The sequence below is a fragment of the Silene latifolia genome, chromosome X (assembly GCF_048544455.1).
Source record: "Silene latifolia isolate original U9 population chromosome X, ASM4854445v1, whole genome shotgun sequence".
In the NCBI taxonomy this organism is placed as follows: domain Eukaryota; kingdom Viridiplantae; phylum Streptophyta; class Magnoliopsida; order Caryophyllales; family Caryophyllaceae; genus Silene; species Silene latifolia.
In genome coordinates this window covers 15,072,309-15,089,034 of record NC_133537.1, presented here as the reverse complement: position 1 = coordinate 15,089,034, position 16,726 = coordinate 15,072,309, and the positions used below count along the sequence as shown (strand labels likewise).

The window sequence follows — 16,726 nt, the reverse complement described above, 5'->3', positions numbered from 1 at the left end:
AAAGAACAGGGCCGGAACGAAACTGAACTGAATTGAATTTAATAGAGCCGAACTGAACTGAGCTGAGTTAAAAATAAGCCAGAAAGAACAGGGCCTTAGTGTACTATTTTAAATCAGCCCTGACATTTCAACATTTTCACTACTATTTTTTTTACCTTTGCTTGTAAAATTAATCTCAATCCTAACTATGTACAACACCGTCGTACACGTGACTTAATCGTATGTCTGAAGCTCATTGAACATCAGCTAAAGTTTTTAGCTGTGGAAAGACAAAGCCAAAACCACAAGGCACAAGATAAACAAATACAACGCGAAATATTCCAATGCATTCACACTCCCAAAAGTTATAAACTCGGATTATAAAAAAGTACGTCAGTGTAACAGACGAACTCCGGCATACCGGAATCATTGAAACTACTAGTAAGCCAACAAACCAAACTAAAAGTACATGAAAATAAAGTAGAAACAGTTACTGCAACATAGCTGATACAAAAATAAAAAAGATCACTTGTAGCCATGTACAAAGCTCAACCAAATTAGCCACATAAATGGAACACAAGGGTGTATTACTCAGGACATCCCTGACGCCCTAAACATCAAACCCGGCATTTTCAACATCAACATCCCCCATTCCAGTCTCATCTTCATCTTCGCTGTCATCATCACCACCCCTCTCTTCATTATCTTGCCGCAATTTTTCCAACTGATCTTGGAATAGTTTATCATCCCTTTCACTCACCTGTGTACATAGCCAAAATGAAGTTTCATTAACACTTGCAGGAACAGAAAGAAAGGGAGAGGGGGAAGAAGGGTTATTTTACTCTCTTCTTTATTACTGTACAATCAATAGATACTTACAGTTCTTGGTGCATCCTTCACAGTAAGCTTTCCATTATGACGTTCAATTTCTTCAGTACAAGCAACGATAGCCTTGCTAAGGGTTGAAATACCTTGATCCTACAGTTGCCACAAATCATTATGCGGAATTCTCAAGGGTACTCAAATCTAATGAACAGAGGCTAATATATGAAACAGACACTTTCTCATCGTCTCAGGTAAAAACGTTTTACACTAAATTACTGTTAACCATCCACTAAAGACAAATTACCTCTGCCACACACTATAGTAGCTATTCAAGGTGGTTTAAAAGGTTATTTGAGTAAAATATAATGCGGTTTCACATAAGAAATAGCGCTCTCTTGGGGGAAAGAGGCTACAAGAACTCAAGCATTCAAAAAACTGAGTTGTATCAGCAAATTGAGACCGAAAGTAAATAAGCAACCCAACAGAGATTGGTGGGGTACTCTGGGGACTGGAATGAAGCCAATACATGAAAACATGGATACGCAGTTCTACAAGAAAATTTGATATGAAGCAGTGTCCTAGATGAGATGCACGCACTAATGAGATTCCAGTAGTCTTACCACACACTTCATTTTTTTTATTAAAGTAGCTGAAGCGGATTATATTTCCGATGGAGCCAAAGACTCATTACTCTTTGGTTATGGATTATAATGGAATAAATCAAAATGGCTCACTAGAGTGGCTGTGCTTCTTTCTTTTGTGAAGTAGCGGTCATTCGATACAGTTCTCGACGCAATTTCCATCTTGGGTCATTCGGAAACAGCCTCTTTGTGTTGCTAACACAAGGGTAAGGGCATGTTGTCAGGATCCTGGATCGATGGGGTGAGTAGGATCGAATCGGATCGTAGAATCGTAAGATTCTACAAACTCACTAAATATAATTTTTTATTTGGTAAAAACATATAATTGAAAATCAAAACATTTATTTATTAATATTTATTCATAAAATATTGGTAATTAATGATTTTAGTATCATTGTATGAACAACTTACACGAAATTTGGGTTTTACGGTGTCATTATATATAAATATATATATATTAATTTTTTTTATTATGGAATCGGATCGTAAAATCGTAGGATCGTATTATGATCCCATCTCTAGAAATTTTTAAATTAATAGGATCGAAAGATTCTACAACTATGATAGAATCGTAGGATCCAGGATCGGTCAAGCATTTTTGGATCGTAAAATCGTAGAATCGTTGGATCGAATCGCGATTCTGACAACAATCTAAGGCTGCGTACATCCGACCCCCCTTACCCCGCAATTTGCGGGAGCCATTGAGGCACTGGGGTAATGTTGTTGTTGTTGTAAAGTAGCTGAACAAGAAGCATAAATAAGGGAAGGTAGGGAAAGCTCATTCTCACCTCCCTCACTAATTTCACGAATATAGCCTACAGGAAAAATGAGATGCCTCGGCGTCTCATGTCAAGTAAACAAAAGAAGCGACCAATACGGCATTACATCTCATCTTTCAGAACACTTTGATTTTAGTCAGATTCATGCAGATTTACGCATTGTTCATCACTTTTCACCTGGTTTTCCTGTTTACTATTCTTTCAAGTAGGGAATCTACCAAAAGACCCACATTATCGTACCCTCTTTACCACAACCAGCCACCAGTCACCTTTCTTTATACTATATGCAAGAAGCCTTAAAAAGTACTCTTTATAGCTCATAACGTGCTAAATAGTTCACCTAAAAAGGAAAGTTGATAAAGTAAAGCAATTCACAGCAGCAAAATTAAGCTAACAGTTTAACTCAAGTTCTAAAAACACACACATTCAAGAAGCAAACTCTGCGTGAACCAGACAGAAACAATGTGTCTTACAAATACACGACAGCAAGAAGATACTACGGCAACAAACTATAACTGGAGGAAGAAGAAACTGACTTTATCAAGGGTCTGAGTGGTCAAAACATAGAGAGGTGGTGCCACAAGCTTAATTTTGACAGGGCAATCTTTTGTTCCTGCCGCTTCAGCCCTACGCATTGCATCCTGCAAATGGTGGTATCATGACAAGTACAGAAGAAAAGGGCAAAGTAATAAGAAGAAAAGGGCACGAGTTGATAAGAGACCTTAATATGAAGCACCCCATCAAAGTGGAAACATTTAAGTTCAATATCAGCACGAATTTTGAGAGGGTGTGGAGTCATTCTTCGACGAACAATCTTAATCAATGCATCCTTGATCTCTGGAGTGACAGCAGGGAGCACCTCAGTTACCTCCTTACCATCAGGACCGGTCGTTTTGACTTGATAAGTAAGTTGATCCAAAACAGAGTCAGGGTCTGTCACTACTGTTTTGAAGGCCTACAGCAATTGCATAATAAACTTAACAAATGATTGGAACGGAGGGAATAGTTAAAAGAACGGAAAATACGAAAGCAAAGGAGTAATGAATGTGGTTCACATACTTCGAAAGCATGGCCATATTTTCGATAAAGCGGCCAAGCAATGCGAACATACAAATCCTCCAAATCAATGGAGACGGTCTCGGCAACATGACGCATAATAGAATGAACAAGTTTACTCTTATTGTAACGCTCCTCACAGTTAGCAATATCTTCTTCGGAAACACGACGCTTGCTGAGATCAATATAACCTTTATCCTTATCAACCCTAAGCACCATGACAGGTTCAATGCGACCAACCTTGATGAGACTGTTGACGCTCCTAATCCTACGTTTAGACAGCTCCGACAAGAGTATCATACCTTCAATGTTGTTGTATTCAATCAGTGACACGTATGCACCCAATTCAGCTATGTACTTGACCTGTATCATCACTGCCATGTCCACCTCTGGGTACTTTGCCTCGTACATTCTGCACTCCAGATTCGGTCCCACTCCCGCCATCTTCAATCAATCAATCAATCAATCAATTGAATTAGGGTTTAGGGTTTGGTTTTACCCCTCTTTTCTTGTCTCCTGAATGCTGCAGGAGATTCTTCCTTTCTTCTCTCTTTTATAACGCCTATTGCTTGCAAGCCCACCAAATAAATAGCCTCTCGCTTTCTATACTTCCGCGGCCCAATAAATAACTTATCTTTCCGCACTAAAATTTGGGAGAGATCAGACTTCCATAACCTTTTATTTGTATTTCATTACCTTTTTGTTGTTGATCGTGACATAGTAATTTCGTTCCTAATTACATAATAAATGTACCCATTTTATGTTTAATCATGATTTGTACCTATTTTATTACCTAAAATAGTCTCTTAATAAATTTATTAAAAAACCGTTTCTCAGGAAACCTACTCGTCAATATTTTATGTTTCTCAACCATAAAAAAATTGAGATTTATTTCTTCTAAACAAACACTGGACTGAATTTTGCAACGATCTAACGAATTTAATTTCATTGTGAAAAGTCATATACATATATAAAAAGAATAATAAGGACTTGTTTGGTTGTCTATCAAAAATACCTGAATTATAATTCATGGGAACTGTAAAAATAGCTTGTTGTTTGGTTGCCCCAATTCACATGAATTTGAATTTCATAGGAACTCTAATTCCTCCATAATGGAGGAATTCACATGAATTTGAATTTCATAGGAACTCTAATTCCTCCATAATGGAGGAATTCACATGAATTTGAATTTCATAGGAACTCTAATTCCTCCATAATGGAGGAAGACCTTAGGTAAGTGGAAGTTTCTATGGAATTGGAGTTCCCACATGCAACCAAACAACTCTTTTCAAATTCACATGAATTAGAATAACATAGTGTAATTAGAACTTCTCGGGCATTGCATTTTTCCGTTGCGAACCAACGACCCCTAAATATATTTAAATAATCTATAGTGAAAAGAAATAGTCTTTTTAGGAAATGTAGAGAATTATAACGTGCTTTTCAAATTTTCGTGTGGTCATGTAACAAATGTATAACGCTTGTGCAAAATAAAGGACGGAATAGAGCTTTGCTACGGTCTTTAAAGTGCTTACAAAATTTTATATGAGACGTCTCAATAATTTAAATGAAAAATCTTTTTTATACGATCAAGATCACTCCCGAATGAATGAGGTGACGGGAGGATCCGAGTATATTTTACACTATAATTTAATGTGAAACGGTTTCATTTAAAGCATGTGAGTAGCGTGACCACCAAGTGCATGCATAAAAGTTGTGTTAATTGAGTAGCCCACAAGGGCCACTTGACCCTCACACAGTGTCTATTCCATGTTGTGGTCTTAACCAATCAATAATGTAGCTAGTCTTTAAACAAGGATAAGTTTCTAGATCACATATGGCTTGTGTACAATTTTTTTTCCTTTTTTTTTTTACGACAAGAAAGAAAGAGTTTTACATTTTGGTTGTACGGCTCACTAAATCATACTTATAAACTACAACATAAAACACCAAAGTACTACTAATAGCATAAACTAAATTGACAAGGTAATTGTATCGGCTAACAGCAACGTATTGATGGCGTACGACGGATGTCTGAACACGGACTTCAAATTCAACATCCATAACAATCTTTAATGGACGAGCAGCGCTGACCAAAGGGAAACACCCATCTTTACTTGTCTTAATTGATGAAGTTTCGGAGAAATACATGCAACAAGACCCAACAAAGCGTCTCGGAGATTCATCTCCTTGGCTGTGACACACGTCATCTGGAAACCAACGAGCCCCTTGACCCACCGAGAGAGAACAAAGTGCACTTACGCCCCAAGGACGTAGAAAAAAAAGACGGAAATCAGACCACAAAAATCTGTCTCCAGATGAGTGTAAACTCCTACACTCTAGAACACAACCCCCGCTGACCAGGGCCTCGTAGCTAAGAGAAGCGAGTAAAAAGATGGGTAACAAAGGAGAAAACCACTTGAACATCCCCCGTACCAAAACTATCTCTGGAGACCGCAGAGATCTAGGCGCAACACAAACCGCATATAATGTACCAGTCGTCCTACTTAACCCAAGGATAAGGGGACAGGACACCCGAAACCAACAAGAGCTTATTATTTGAAATAGCAAAAAACACGATAAGCTGGAAATAAACATTAGTTAGAGATGGATCCACCGCATCCGACCCAACCAACAACACTGCCACAGACCCTGAATCCACCCTACCCAGCACGCCTCAAGCAGACCGAAAAGAAACTCAGTAGCCATGACTTCAACCGAACCAGAGAACGAGATGGACTCGACAAGCCATCCCCGAATGGCAAGATAGACCCAGCAGACAGCAAAACCCGAAAAGACCCCAAGACTCCAAATTCCAAAACGAACCCTCCCAAGACCATCGGCTTACATGCAACAAAATAAACCAAGAGACCGACGCAGACCGACACTAGACAACTAGGGATTGGGACCAAACGGTGGGGGGGAGGGGGCGAGGGGAAGAGGAAACACCAAAATGTCCCAAAACCACCACGACATACCAAAAACAGCAGCACAAAGATAAGTTATACTCATCGACAAGACCGTCGAGCTCAAGGAAACGGGAATATACTAGGAGTGGGAAAAAGGGCGAGGGAGTGGGAAAGGGGCGAGGGAGAGGGGAAACACCCCTGGGTTGCATGCGAGGCTTTCGATGAGAGGACAGGGGAATCGGAGGAACGGAAGGACCTCAGAGCAAAGCTACTTGTCGGACGATGTTATGGGACAAGATTCGTCGCCAAAAAAGAGGAGTGAAATCAAACCTATGAGGACCGGAACTCAGAGGAGACGTGAGCAATCGCCGGAGATAGGTTAAAGGATGAACCCATCTCCGGCGATAGGGTAAGGGGGAGAAGGAGAGGAAGTGTGTGGAAAGGTGAGGCGGCGACTCAACAAAAATTAGGATTGTTTTGTTCTTTTTTTTAGAGAGGGAAGGCGTTTTTTTAGAGAGAGAGCCTAGTAGTATTTTTTCTTTGAAATTTCCTTATAGTACAAAGAGAAAAGGACAAAAATACAAAAATGAGCATGTGACATTGTTAGAATTTTGGCAAAAATGAGCCTGTGTACTATATAAATGCTTCTTGTTGCGTTACTTAGCTGCTGCCTCCTACTTCAACAAAATAGGAAATATCCTACAATTCAAAACCATCTCATTATTCCTCCATGAGTCCCAAGAAAAAAGAAGACGACCAACAAGTTGTACCAGTCACCAACCAAGCTAGTATAGAAACTTTACAAGACTTAAGAGGGTTTCCTGGCATCAATAACAATGTCGAAGAAGACGACGAGGACAAAAGTGTAAGCAAGCACGACCAAATGATGCATAATTCTGATGCTCATGAGTACTGTGTTGGTTGGGACTTGACAAGTTCAATTAGTTGGGAGGTTGATCAAGCTGATCACAACACTTTAATGAAGAAACAAGAGGTTGATAATTCTCTTGGGTTCTGGGGTGAATGTAATAACAATGTCGCTGAGGAAACAAATGCAAATTTGAATCTGAACTTGAATCATGAGCAGGTGCTTGAAGCTTGGTCTAATCGAGGTTCTCTTTGGGCGTATAATAATGACCATCATCCTTCTTTTTCTGCTTCCAAATTTCCTTATGTTAGTATTCTCCTCTCCAAATTCTGCATATAATTTATGCTATTATTGCTTCTCACTTGATGTTGTTACTAGTTTAGATCTCGTGCAATATATGTACGGTATTTATAAAATTTTACTTTTCAGTGTACTCCGTATTATTTATGGATTTTAAATTGATAATTCACTTATTTTTTTTATGTTTCTCATCACTTTATTTTAATTTGAGCAGTAAAAATTAAAATTGTAAAAAGTCATGAAATTAGTATTTTAATGAAAATTTTCTTTTTACTGAGAAATTAATGATTTATTTTTAGAATATTTTTACTATTAACATTTTTTGTGCAACTTCTTATCATTAAAGGTCAATGAATTTTTATCGTACAATTATTTAAAAAACAAAGTATACAGTTTTTTTTATCATATAATAATGGAGATAGAATTTATGTATAATGTGAAATAATATAGAATGTTTTAAATATTAAATTTATTAAAAGATTGTGTCATTAAAAGATTGTGAGATAATATATGCTAAAAATACTACACTTTATTTTAGAAAATACAATATGATTTAGGCGGGAAAAATAAGAATTTCACCTATTTATTTAGTAAATAGGGGATTGTATGACATTCACGTACACAACATTATAGGAACTCGACACAATGCAAGACTCAAAATGCTTACTGGAAATAAAAATCGTACAAAAATGGTTTAAAGAAGATGCTATGTATGTGTGTGCTTTTACTCCATAGTATTTAGTGCTCTAATGAACTGGAACCATATACATATATAGGTGGGAGAGGTCCCAAATTTAGAAGATGAGAGAACCAGCAGAGAAACAAGCGTGCTTAGATACAAAAACAAGCGCCAAACTAGATTATTTGCCAAGAAGATAAGATATCAAGTTCGCAAGAAAAATGCCGACAATAGACCTCGTCATAAGGTCATTTTTTCCAACTTTTTTTCTAAAATGTGGTGATTTTATTAGTAGTTTCATGGTTTTGTTACCAAGTCTTTCAAATATTCATCGCCTATTGTGCTTCATTGATAAATTTGTTATCGTTTTACTTTTATATATTGTAGGGTCGTTTTGTAAAACTAGTTTCAAATGATGAAAAATCAAGAGAAGGATAATATTGTTATAAAGGTACTCAGTACATTTTCTTAACTTTCCCGTTATGTTTTTTTTTTTTTTTTTTTTTTTTTTCAAATATAGCAGTAATGCATTTTGTTAACGATTTTTTCCAGGTCATGAACTGATGATGGAAGACCAGGATCATACATGCATAGAAATATCCTCATCAAGAAAAAAATCTAAGGCCAAGATATTTTTTTTGCTGACATGTATATCCTTTATAGCAAGAGTTACTAGTATTCACACATTTCCTATGAAAATATCAACACAGATAATTTAGTGTGGTCGGTGGACCTTCTTCACTCCCATCATTTGGCAATTTGTAAAAAGGTCCCTTCATTTTCAAAGTTGAATGAATTGAGTAAACTCCAAAGTGTAGTTTACAAACCAATCCCATTATCATGCCCGTGTCTCGCTTTCTCTTCATTTGACACATAAACATTAACCATTATAAAGAAATGTGTGAATATCATAAGAGGATGATGTGCCAGAAGATTAATGTAATCTAACACAAGATAAGATGTCAGATGTGAAAATGGGAGAAAGAATCCGCTAATTTAAATTTGGGAATCTAAAACTGATTTTTCTTGAATACAAAAATGATCATTCCATTTCCTTTTCAATATATAACCTACAAAAAGTTTGCATCATTACAAACAAAAAATATGTTTATCCTATGAGGCTTTGACTTAAAATCTCGGTTCCGTAATGTAGCCACTATCACAAATGGAACCCAAGGAAGCAAGAAAGGGGGCAGAAGCGAGAAAAAACACGAGTATATTACCTGAGCTCCCCAATATCGGAATATAATGGGACTTCATCAAACAGCAGCTCTTCTTCGTCCCAAATCATTAGGAATCAGTGACGTTGATGATTACAGGCTAGAAGAGATAGAATTAACCGAGTTACAAGATTCAGAGCAGATCAGAGCAGCGAGTACAATAACGGTTAAGAATCCTGGCTACAAGGCTCTCTGCTTCTGGAACTAGAGCTGATGTTATGCTATTCCATAAATGGAAAGTGTATGACTCATTCAGTATCTTGCTATACAAACCATCTTGTTCACCTTTTTCACTCTCATTCAATGGTGACAAGAAGTACCTGTTGCAGAAGATTATGTTGAGAGACCAAGGAAAGAAAGACACCAGCATCATCTCATATTTGATACCACAGTACATAGCCTTTACTATCTTTTCTACTTGGACGTTAAGGGTGTGTTTGGATATCATTTTAGGAGGGAAAGGGAGGGGAGGGGGAGTGAGGGGAAGGAAAGGTAGGGGAGGGAAAATAAATTATGGTTGTTTTGATAACAAAAATGATGAGAGGGTGATGGAAGGGGAGAAAGAGAGGGAGATGGTAGAGTGGGTGGAGGATGTTGATGAAATGAGAGTAAAAAAAAGTTTTTTCTTCCAAATCTTACCAATGATGGAAAGATTTTAGTTTAGTCTAAAAGAGGGAAACTAAATCCTCTCATTCCCCTCCCCTTCCATTTCCTTCATTCCATATATTGTAACCAAACAAAGGAAATTAAACCCTTTTCTTTCCCTCCCCTCCCTTTCCCTCTAATTCTCTCAATCCAAACACACCCTAAAAGTCGCACATACCAGTTCTAACATTTTAGACTAGACTAGAGAGAGCTAGAGGTCCTGTCAGAACAATAGAACATTTAAAAACACGGCCCTAATATTTTAGTATGAACAAGCACCCAGAGTAAGGTCTTCCAAAAGGGGGTGAATAAATTTTGATACAATAGGTCTTGGTATCTATAATGAGAATTTGTGATTTTGATAAACTTCAGGAGTCAGATGTACCTCTGAATATCATTTGAACCAATGGGAAAGAAAATAGATGAAGGTTGCACTTTAAGCTCCTGCTGTGTATTAGGATCAGTTGCTTTTCTTGAAAAGTTTCTCGCTACTCTTGTCAAAAGCTCAGCACCATTCCATCTCTTCAGGGTGTCATCATATGTGGAATAGAACTCTGACATACACTGCATAAGAAAAGAGCTGCACAGAAGAAAATACAGACTGTGATTGCATGAATATTATCATTGATATGAGTAACTACTGGCATTTATAACACGGCCTTACCAGCAGCTCCAGCAAAATCACGAGAATCCTAGCGAGAAAGAGCTAATATGTTCCCAAAAAAAAAAAAGAACATTACTACTCTTTTTGTGTTATATTATACAGTTGTGTATTGCTCAATAGATCACCTAATATGGCAATTGAGAGAGAGGCTTGGGCAGGTAAGAGAGAAAAATCTCGGCAACCAAAAAACCAAAAACAGAAGGAAAATCTAGTTTGTTTGCAAAGACTCAAAATAACTTGCCAAGCTTCATTGTATACCTTCCAATAACATGAAAGGATTCTACACGAAACAGGCCATCAGCGATGTATATTGTATACCTTCCAAAAGGAATGTATCATCTAAGCCTTTAATTAACAAAATAACATGCACAAACCAACAGCTAGAGGCAAAGTTTTTTCCACTAAAGTATTGTGAATTCTCATATATAGACATCTCTGCAACTCACATTACCATAGACAACTTGATGACCACTGTGCCATTGGAACAGTAGTGTTCTTTAGAGACGTGATAATTTATATGGGATATTGAATTGGACAACATAAGCATGCCACATTCTACTCCTTATCCGGATTTTGCAATTATACATCATTTTGATGCCGACCCAAGACCCTAATTTTCTATTTACAAGACCATCAATCTGAAAAAAACATTCCGAGCAAGAAGAGATAACAATGGAAAAAGACTTTTCCTGAACGACTGAATATGTACACTCTGTTTGTCTTTGCAGAAAGTCAGAAACACTCCCCACTAGCATAATACTCTCTCCATTCCAATTTTATTGTTGTCTTCTCCCTCTCAGTTTAATACAAGAAAAGAAGCACGCAATATACAATCTACCTGGTGCTATTAGCCTATAAAAACCACAGAGAATATGGCAACAAGCTCTATAAAGTAAAGCAATAATATAAAATAAGGCAACTTATGCCGCAGAACTGCAGAAGTATACCTGTGCTTTGTGAAAGCCATAACTGCTCCATTTAGAGGACTTCCAGGAGATGGCTCTTCCATGCCAACAGAATTGCTGAAAGGAGACAAAGGCTTCAATACAATCATGTCAGAGTCCAGATATATACCCCCGTACCTGTGCGGAGAAGCAAACATAACATCAAATTATATACCTTATATGTGAGGGCATGCAATTAGACTTAAAATCACCTGAAAATATTAAATTTATAAAAGTCTTTATCAGTGTTAGGGCACAGACATTAACATTCTCAACATTTTTTATGAGAGAGGTCTCATTCAGGTATACTGAAATCTATGAGCTCACAAGAGGCAGTTTCTAATATACTGATAAGAAATGACGTCAGTGCCTGCTACTTCATCGCATAGATAATTATATATAAAAGGTGCCAGCAGTTTAATAAGCCACTTCGATTGATTCCTTAATGCTCTGAAGTTTGACGCCTACAAACTAACATTTAACCTTGAATTTTCTTCGTTGCTCCACAACACGAAAATTGACTAAACCTTTGTTTAGATGAGAGTCTAACAGAAGGGAGTCATGAATCCTGAAAGGGTCCAAACCCAACCCAAACGTAGCAACCGTAATTGACTGTGCTGATAATTATGTGGTAGTTGCATAGTACTACCACCATCTGTGAACTTTGATTAACATCCCGGAGAATGGTAATAGGACTAATAAGTGTTCTTTTTGCTTGGTATCATCAACTGACAGATGTAACTGTAATACAAAAAAGTCTTCTGGCAGCGTATACATTTCAAGGTTATGAACCATATGAGCTCAAGAAAGTTTTTTGCTAGCAGATGAATCTTAGAATCTATAGCTCCTAATATGTACACCAACCTCAATGTGTTACTAACATTTCTAACCCTTGCCTTAAACTGTACACATCACTTTCTATGTACTATGGAGAACAAGAGAAGCACAAATCGCAAAGGTTCCATCTTACCCCTCCATAAGTTTAGCTAAAACTATCCCTTCTTGTTCAGTCCCTAATGATACAACTACACAAATGCGAACTAGTTGTAATGACTAAGAACATAGTTTTAAACCAATTAAGATTAGATAAGTTGAACTAGCAAAGCTTACTTATAAAGAGCTGAAAGGCGAATAAGCTCACTGTAGTGAGTAGGATAAAATGTTGTGGTCCTCCATTCATGCCAAACAGAAGCAAATACGGATGTTGGCGTATCTTGTAGCAGTTGTTCTAAATTGGGCATGGCTACGGCGACTTTGAAGCTGATAATAACAAGCAATATACACAATGAACAAAGGGAGAGGTGCATGTATAAACATCAGAAGACGAAAAGGAAGAGAGAAAAGTGTGAGTGGGTGGATACCTACGATTGACAAAATCTTTGAAGAAATCAAGTTCAAGTGTCTCAGAGAAAATAACAACACAAGCATTAGGATGATGATAAAGCAAGCTTTCAAGTCCCCTTTGGTGTCTAACAGTAAACATCCAAGACGGCGAATTCCATACCATAAAAACCCTCATACTACACTTGCATTTCCTAAAGAAAGAATCCATGAAGTTAGAAAATGACAAAAAGGGAGGCAATCCAGGAAAATAACCCCATTTCGACTTATCCATTGGAACAGATGATGTATTCTTGTTGTTGTTGTGATGTATTTGATTTAGCTGGGGTGATTTGTCGATACGACGACGAGCAACCAATCCCTTTTGCACAATCTTGTCACCTTTGGTAAGAGCAGTGAGTCCAATAGAATCAGGGTCTTGTAACAGCAAATGATGAAATGGATTCAACAGATGGAAATTAGACCTGAACATCTTATCCTTCCTTAAGAAATCAGTCTTAGCATCAAACCAGGGACCCCATCCTTTTCTAAGTGGAGATGATTTTAACAGCAGCGCATCCTCAATGCCGCCGACTTCCATCATTTTCATCCTTACATCTTCATCCACAGGAACATCATCGGAACCAATCGCATCGCAATTATGTTTGGGATGTTGTTGGGGTTGAAAGGGGTTTTGATTATTGTTGTTGATGGTGTTGGCATAATCAATTTCGTCAATGGACCGTCGATCGATTGAGTGACGGATGACAAGCGAGACATGATCAAAGAAGTATCCACCAGCACCAGCAGCAGCAGATTTAGTATCGTCTTCGTCAGAATCATCGAGAGCTCGCAAGATCTCCTCCTCATTGGATAGTTGAGTATCAACATCCTTATCATCATCAAGTACATCAATTCTGTCTTCAGAAGTAGAAGTAGTGGTTCTGGGATCGGGTTCAGGATCCGAATCTTCAAGTAACGGGTCCTCAGATAATGATAATGATAATGGATCTTCAGTAGAATCAATGGGGCGGTGAGTATTAGTACTACTTAATCGAGTATAGAGGAGGAAGATAGAGAGGAGAAGTAGGAATGCAGTTGCAATACCGCATAATTGTGCTCCGTATCCCACACCACGCCGACTCCTATGTCTTCCTACCATCTTTTTAATTCATTCCTCCCTCCTCCCCTCGCTTCTTTCTTTTTCTCTATTCCTCCTATCTCTCCTACTAGTATTTACCACCTTTTTTTTTTTTTTTTTTTTTTTTTTTTTTTTTTTTTTTTTTTGGGTTCCGCTTCATTCAGTTCAATTTAGTTTATTCTCTTCACAAAATAACTTTTTACTCCATATCCATGCATTCGGTTCAACCCCATTAGGAGGTGTTTGGTTCACGCGTGGGGTATGGATTTGGAATCGAGAATCATACCTGGGTGCTATCGGGTTGGAACTTGATACCTTATACTTTTGTTTGGTTCAATTTTGGGGGTGGGTTATAAATTAATCAAAGCTAAAAAATCTTCAAAATACAATATTTTTAATAATAATTTTTATACTATTAAATCATGTAGATAAAATTTAATCAAATAAATATATAAAAAAAATTTTTTACAATTGTTTTTATCACTTTTTAATATTTCTAATTTGATACAATTTGTATCAATCTCATACCCACCTCCCTCCCTGGGTATGAGAAACTCATGCCTCATGAAACCTTCATTTTTGTCAAACAAACACATGGTATGAGTTTGGTTCATTCCAACCTCATACCTATATTGGGTGAACCAAACACCTCCTTAAATTCATTTCAGTTCAATTCAGACGGTTTTAGTCCAAAAGAACAGGGTCTTAGGCCCTGTTTTTTCTGGCTTTTTAGAGTTGAACTTGATATGAAAGTTAACAAACTTTCGTGGTAACGGAAGCAAAAAAAAAAAAAAAAAAAAAAAAAAAAAAAAAAACTGTAATACTTGCAGCGGAAAACTAGCAGAATGAACACACAGACGGTATGTTTACTAACCTGGGTCTGACCCAAAGCAACAGTCTTGACGACTGTTTCTAAGAGCAGCAATAACGAAGAATAAACAACAGCGAGAAACGGAGATAACGAGAACAATAATGAAAGCAACAAACAAGAACACGAACACACGGAGTAATCTTTTTTGGTGTTTTGAATTATTGTGAACAATAAAATAAATAGGATATTTGCGCGATCTAGACCTATAGATCGAACAATATTGATTGAATTGCAAGACCTATTGCTATCAATCGGCTAGAGTTTGAAACGCGTCAAACAATAAAAGTTTCGGAACGAAACGCTTCGATCCTATGTTTACAGAACTTGCAAACACAAACAAAGCAACAACTTTAATTTTAATTCAATCTTCAACGTTCTGAAATGAGCAATACAAAAGCTCCTTATATAAGAGTTAGGACCGACTCAAAACTGACCTAGAATACGAGCTAACACATGCCAAAATCGGGCAAATAACCAGCTTTAGAATTTCCTAAGAGAGACTGAAACTCACCTAAAACCGACTATGACAATATTGCCTTATTTTGTAAATAGGAAGTAAAATAAATTACCTTATTCTATAGTTAAGAAATAAAACATTGAACTAATTACTTGGAAATAAGATTCTGAATAATAAGACTAATTTACTAAGATATAATTTCTTTTAGGTAAGAAATCTCGACACCACTTCCTTGGGCACCAAGTAAAGCGTGAACCAATGCTTCTTCTGGACGTTCAATTGAACAATCACTCGAACTGCTCATTTTGATCACTTCCAGTTCCAGCATTATTTTCGTATCAGAACTTAATTGAGCTGACCTGAATAGAGCTGAGCTGAACTAAGCTGAACTGCACTAAGTTGATTAAAGATGTTAATAATAATAATAATAATAATAATAATAATAATAATAATAATAATAATAATAATAATAATAATAATAAATTATTATTATTATTATAGTTATTAATATTAATATTATTACTATTATTATATTACAATTTTTTTAATAATAATAATAATAATAATAATAATAAATTATTATTATTATTATTATTATTATTATTATTATTATTATAGTTATTAATATTAATATTATTACTATTATTATATTACAATTTTTTTTAATTATTATTATTATTAATATTATTATTATTATTATTATTATTATTAGAAGAAGAAGAAGAAGAACTTTAATAATAATAATAATAATAATAATACTAGTAATTATACTAATATGAGTGATTAACTAGGTAGCCACCATGAACCACCGTTCACCATCAATTTAATTAATAATGGAGCACCGATTTTGTAATACTACGGTTTTAAGTGTCTAAGGGTACTCTATAGAGTAAGTAGTTTTTGACGCAAAACAGTAGACTGCCTGTAGGGTACTCGATCGAGTAAGCTTGACACTCGATCGAGTAAGGGTCACTCGATCGAGTAAGTGAGTTTACGGGTAATATTTGACGGGTTTTGTTAATAATGCAGGATTGGTATTTAAGGCTTTCGTCACTTTTCTTAAAACACTTTTACACCCTAAACCTTTCCAAAGAGAAGATTGGAAGTTACGTTGAATTGTTCTCGCCGCATTATTAGCAAATCCCAAAGCTACGAGTGTCGGATTTCATTGTTCTTTACGCCGTTGTGATCCTTGTGTCGAGGGTAAGCTTTTCATATAAATTTTATAATGTTTTGTTAAAGTTGGTTAAACCCTAATTGGGTGATTTGGGGGTTTTGGGTGATTTATGTGAATATGGTTGTGATTGTATGTATGTATGTATAGGAGGGGGATTTGTTGAGGAGAGATTCTGATTTAGCTGCTTGATCGACTGTTGGTGTTTGATTTTCAGGTAGGATTTCCCTACTTAGTATTAGCTACATAATGTG

The 16,726-nt window shown here is 36.5% G+C and overlaps 3 protein-coding genes across 3 annotated transcripts; 1 reads left to right on the top strand and 2 right to left on the bottom strand.

Annotated features, from left to right (window-relative positions):
* Positions 1-304: 304 nt before the first annotated feature.
* Positions 305-3,878, bottom strand: LOC141623002 (eukaryotic translation initiation factor 2 subunit alpha homolog). The gene is made up of 5 exons (XM_074439034.1): positions 3,284-3,878; positions 2,946-3,179; positions 2,761-2,865; positions 859-957; positions 305-739 (listed from the first exon to the last, which is right to left on the bottom strand). Exons 1-5 carry the CDS (start codon positions 3,722-3,724, stop codon positions 590-592), a joined length of 1,029 nt encoding a protein of 342 aa, XP_074295135.1. The 5' UTR covers positions 3,725-3,878; the 3' UTR covers positions 305-589.
* Positions 3,879-6,871: 2,993 nt separating this feature from the next.
* LOC141623001 (zinc finger protein CONSTANS-LIKE 16-like) lies at positions 6,872-8,863 on the top strand. Its single transcript, XM_074439033.1, has 4 exons — positions 6,872-7,363; positions 8,134-8,283; positions 8,424-8,487; positions 8,589-8,863. Exons 1-3 carry the CDS (start codon positions 6,920-6,922, stop codon positions 8,472-8,474), a joined length of 645 nt encoding a protein of 214 aa, XP_074295134.1. The 5' UTR covers positions 6,872-6,919; the 3' UTR covers positions 8,475-8,487; positions 8,589-8,863.
* A 193-nt stretch (positions 8,864-9,056) lies between these two features.
* On the bottom strand, positions 9,057-14,059 carry LOC141623000 (uncharacterized protein At4g19900-like). Its single transcript, XM_074439032.1, has 5 exons — positions 12,871-14,059; positions 12,620-12,769; positions 11,513-11,647; positions 10,287-10,481; positions 9,057-9,576 (listed from the first exon to the last, which is right to left on the bottom strand). Exons 1-5 carry the CDS (start codon positions 13,989-13,991, stop codon positions 9,390-9,392), a joined length of 1,788 nt encoding a protein of 595 aa, XP_074295133.1. The 5' UTR covers positions 13,992-14,059; the 3' UTR covers positions 9,057-9,389.
* Positions 14,060-16,726: the final 2,667 nt, after the last annotated feature.

Coding starts and splice junctions, on each gene's coding strand:
- LOC141623000 (XM_074439032.1), bottom strand. CDS start 13,991: ATGGTAGGAAGACATAGGAGTCGGCGTGGTGTGGGATACGGAGCACAA. Junction 12,770..12,870: donor AAAGATTTTGTCAATCGTAG/GTATCCACCCAC, acceptor TGTTATTATCAG/CTTCAAAGTCGCCGTAGCCA. Junction 9,577..10,286: donor GGTTCAAATGATATTCAGAG/GTACATCTGACT, acceptor CTTCTGCAACAG/GTACTTCTTGTCACCATTGA.
- LOC141623001 (XM_074439033.1), top strand. CDS start 6,920: ATGAGTCCCAAGAAAAAAGAAGACGACCAACAAGTTGTACCAGTCACC. Junction 7,364..8,133: donor CTGCTTCCAAATTTCCTTAT/GTTAGTATTCTC, acceptor ATACATATATAG/GTGGGAGAGGTCCCAAATTT. Junction 8,284..8,423: donor ACAATAGACCTCGTCATAAG/GTCATTTTTTCC, acceptor TATATATTGTAG/GGTCGTTTTGTAAAACTAGT.
- LOC141623002 (XM_074439034.1), bottom strand. CDS start 3,724: ATGGCGGGAGTGGGACCGAATCTGGAGTGCAGAATGTACGAGGCAAAG. Junction 2,866..2,945: donor ATGGGGTGCTTCATATTAAG/GTCTCTTATCAA, acceptor CACCATTTGCAG/GATGCAATGCGTAGGGCTGA. Junction 958..2,760: donor CCACTCAGACCCTTGATAAA/GTCAGTTTCTTC, acceptor TGGCAACTGTAG/GATCAAGGTATTTCAACCCT.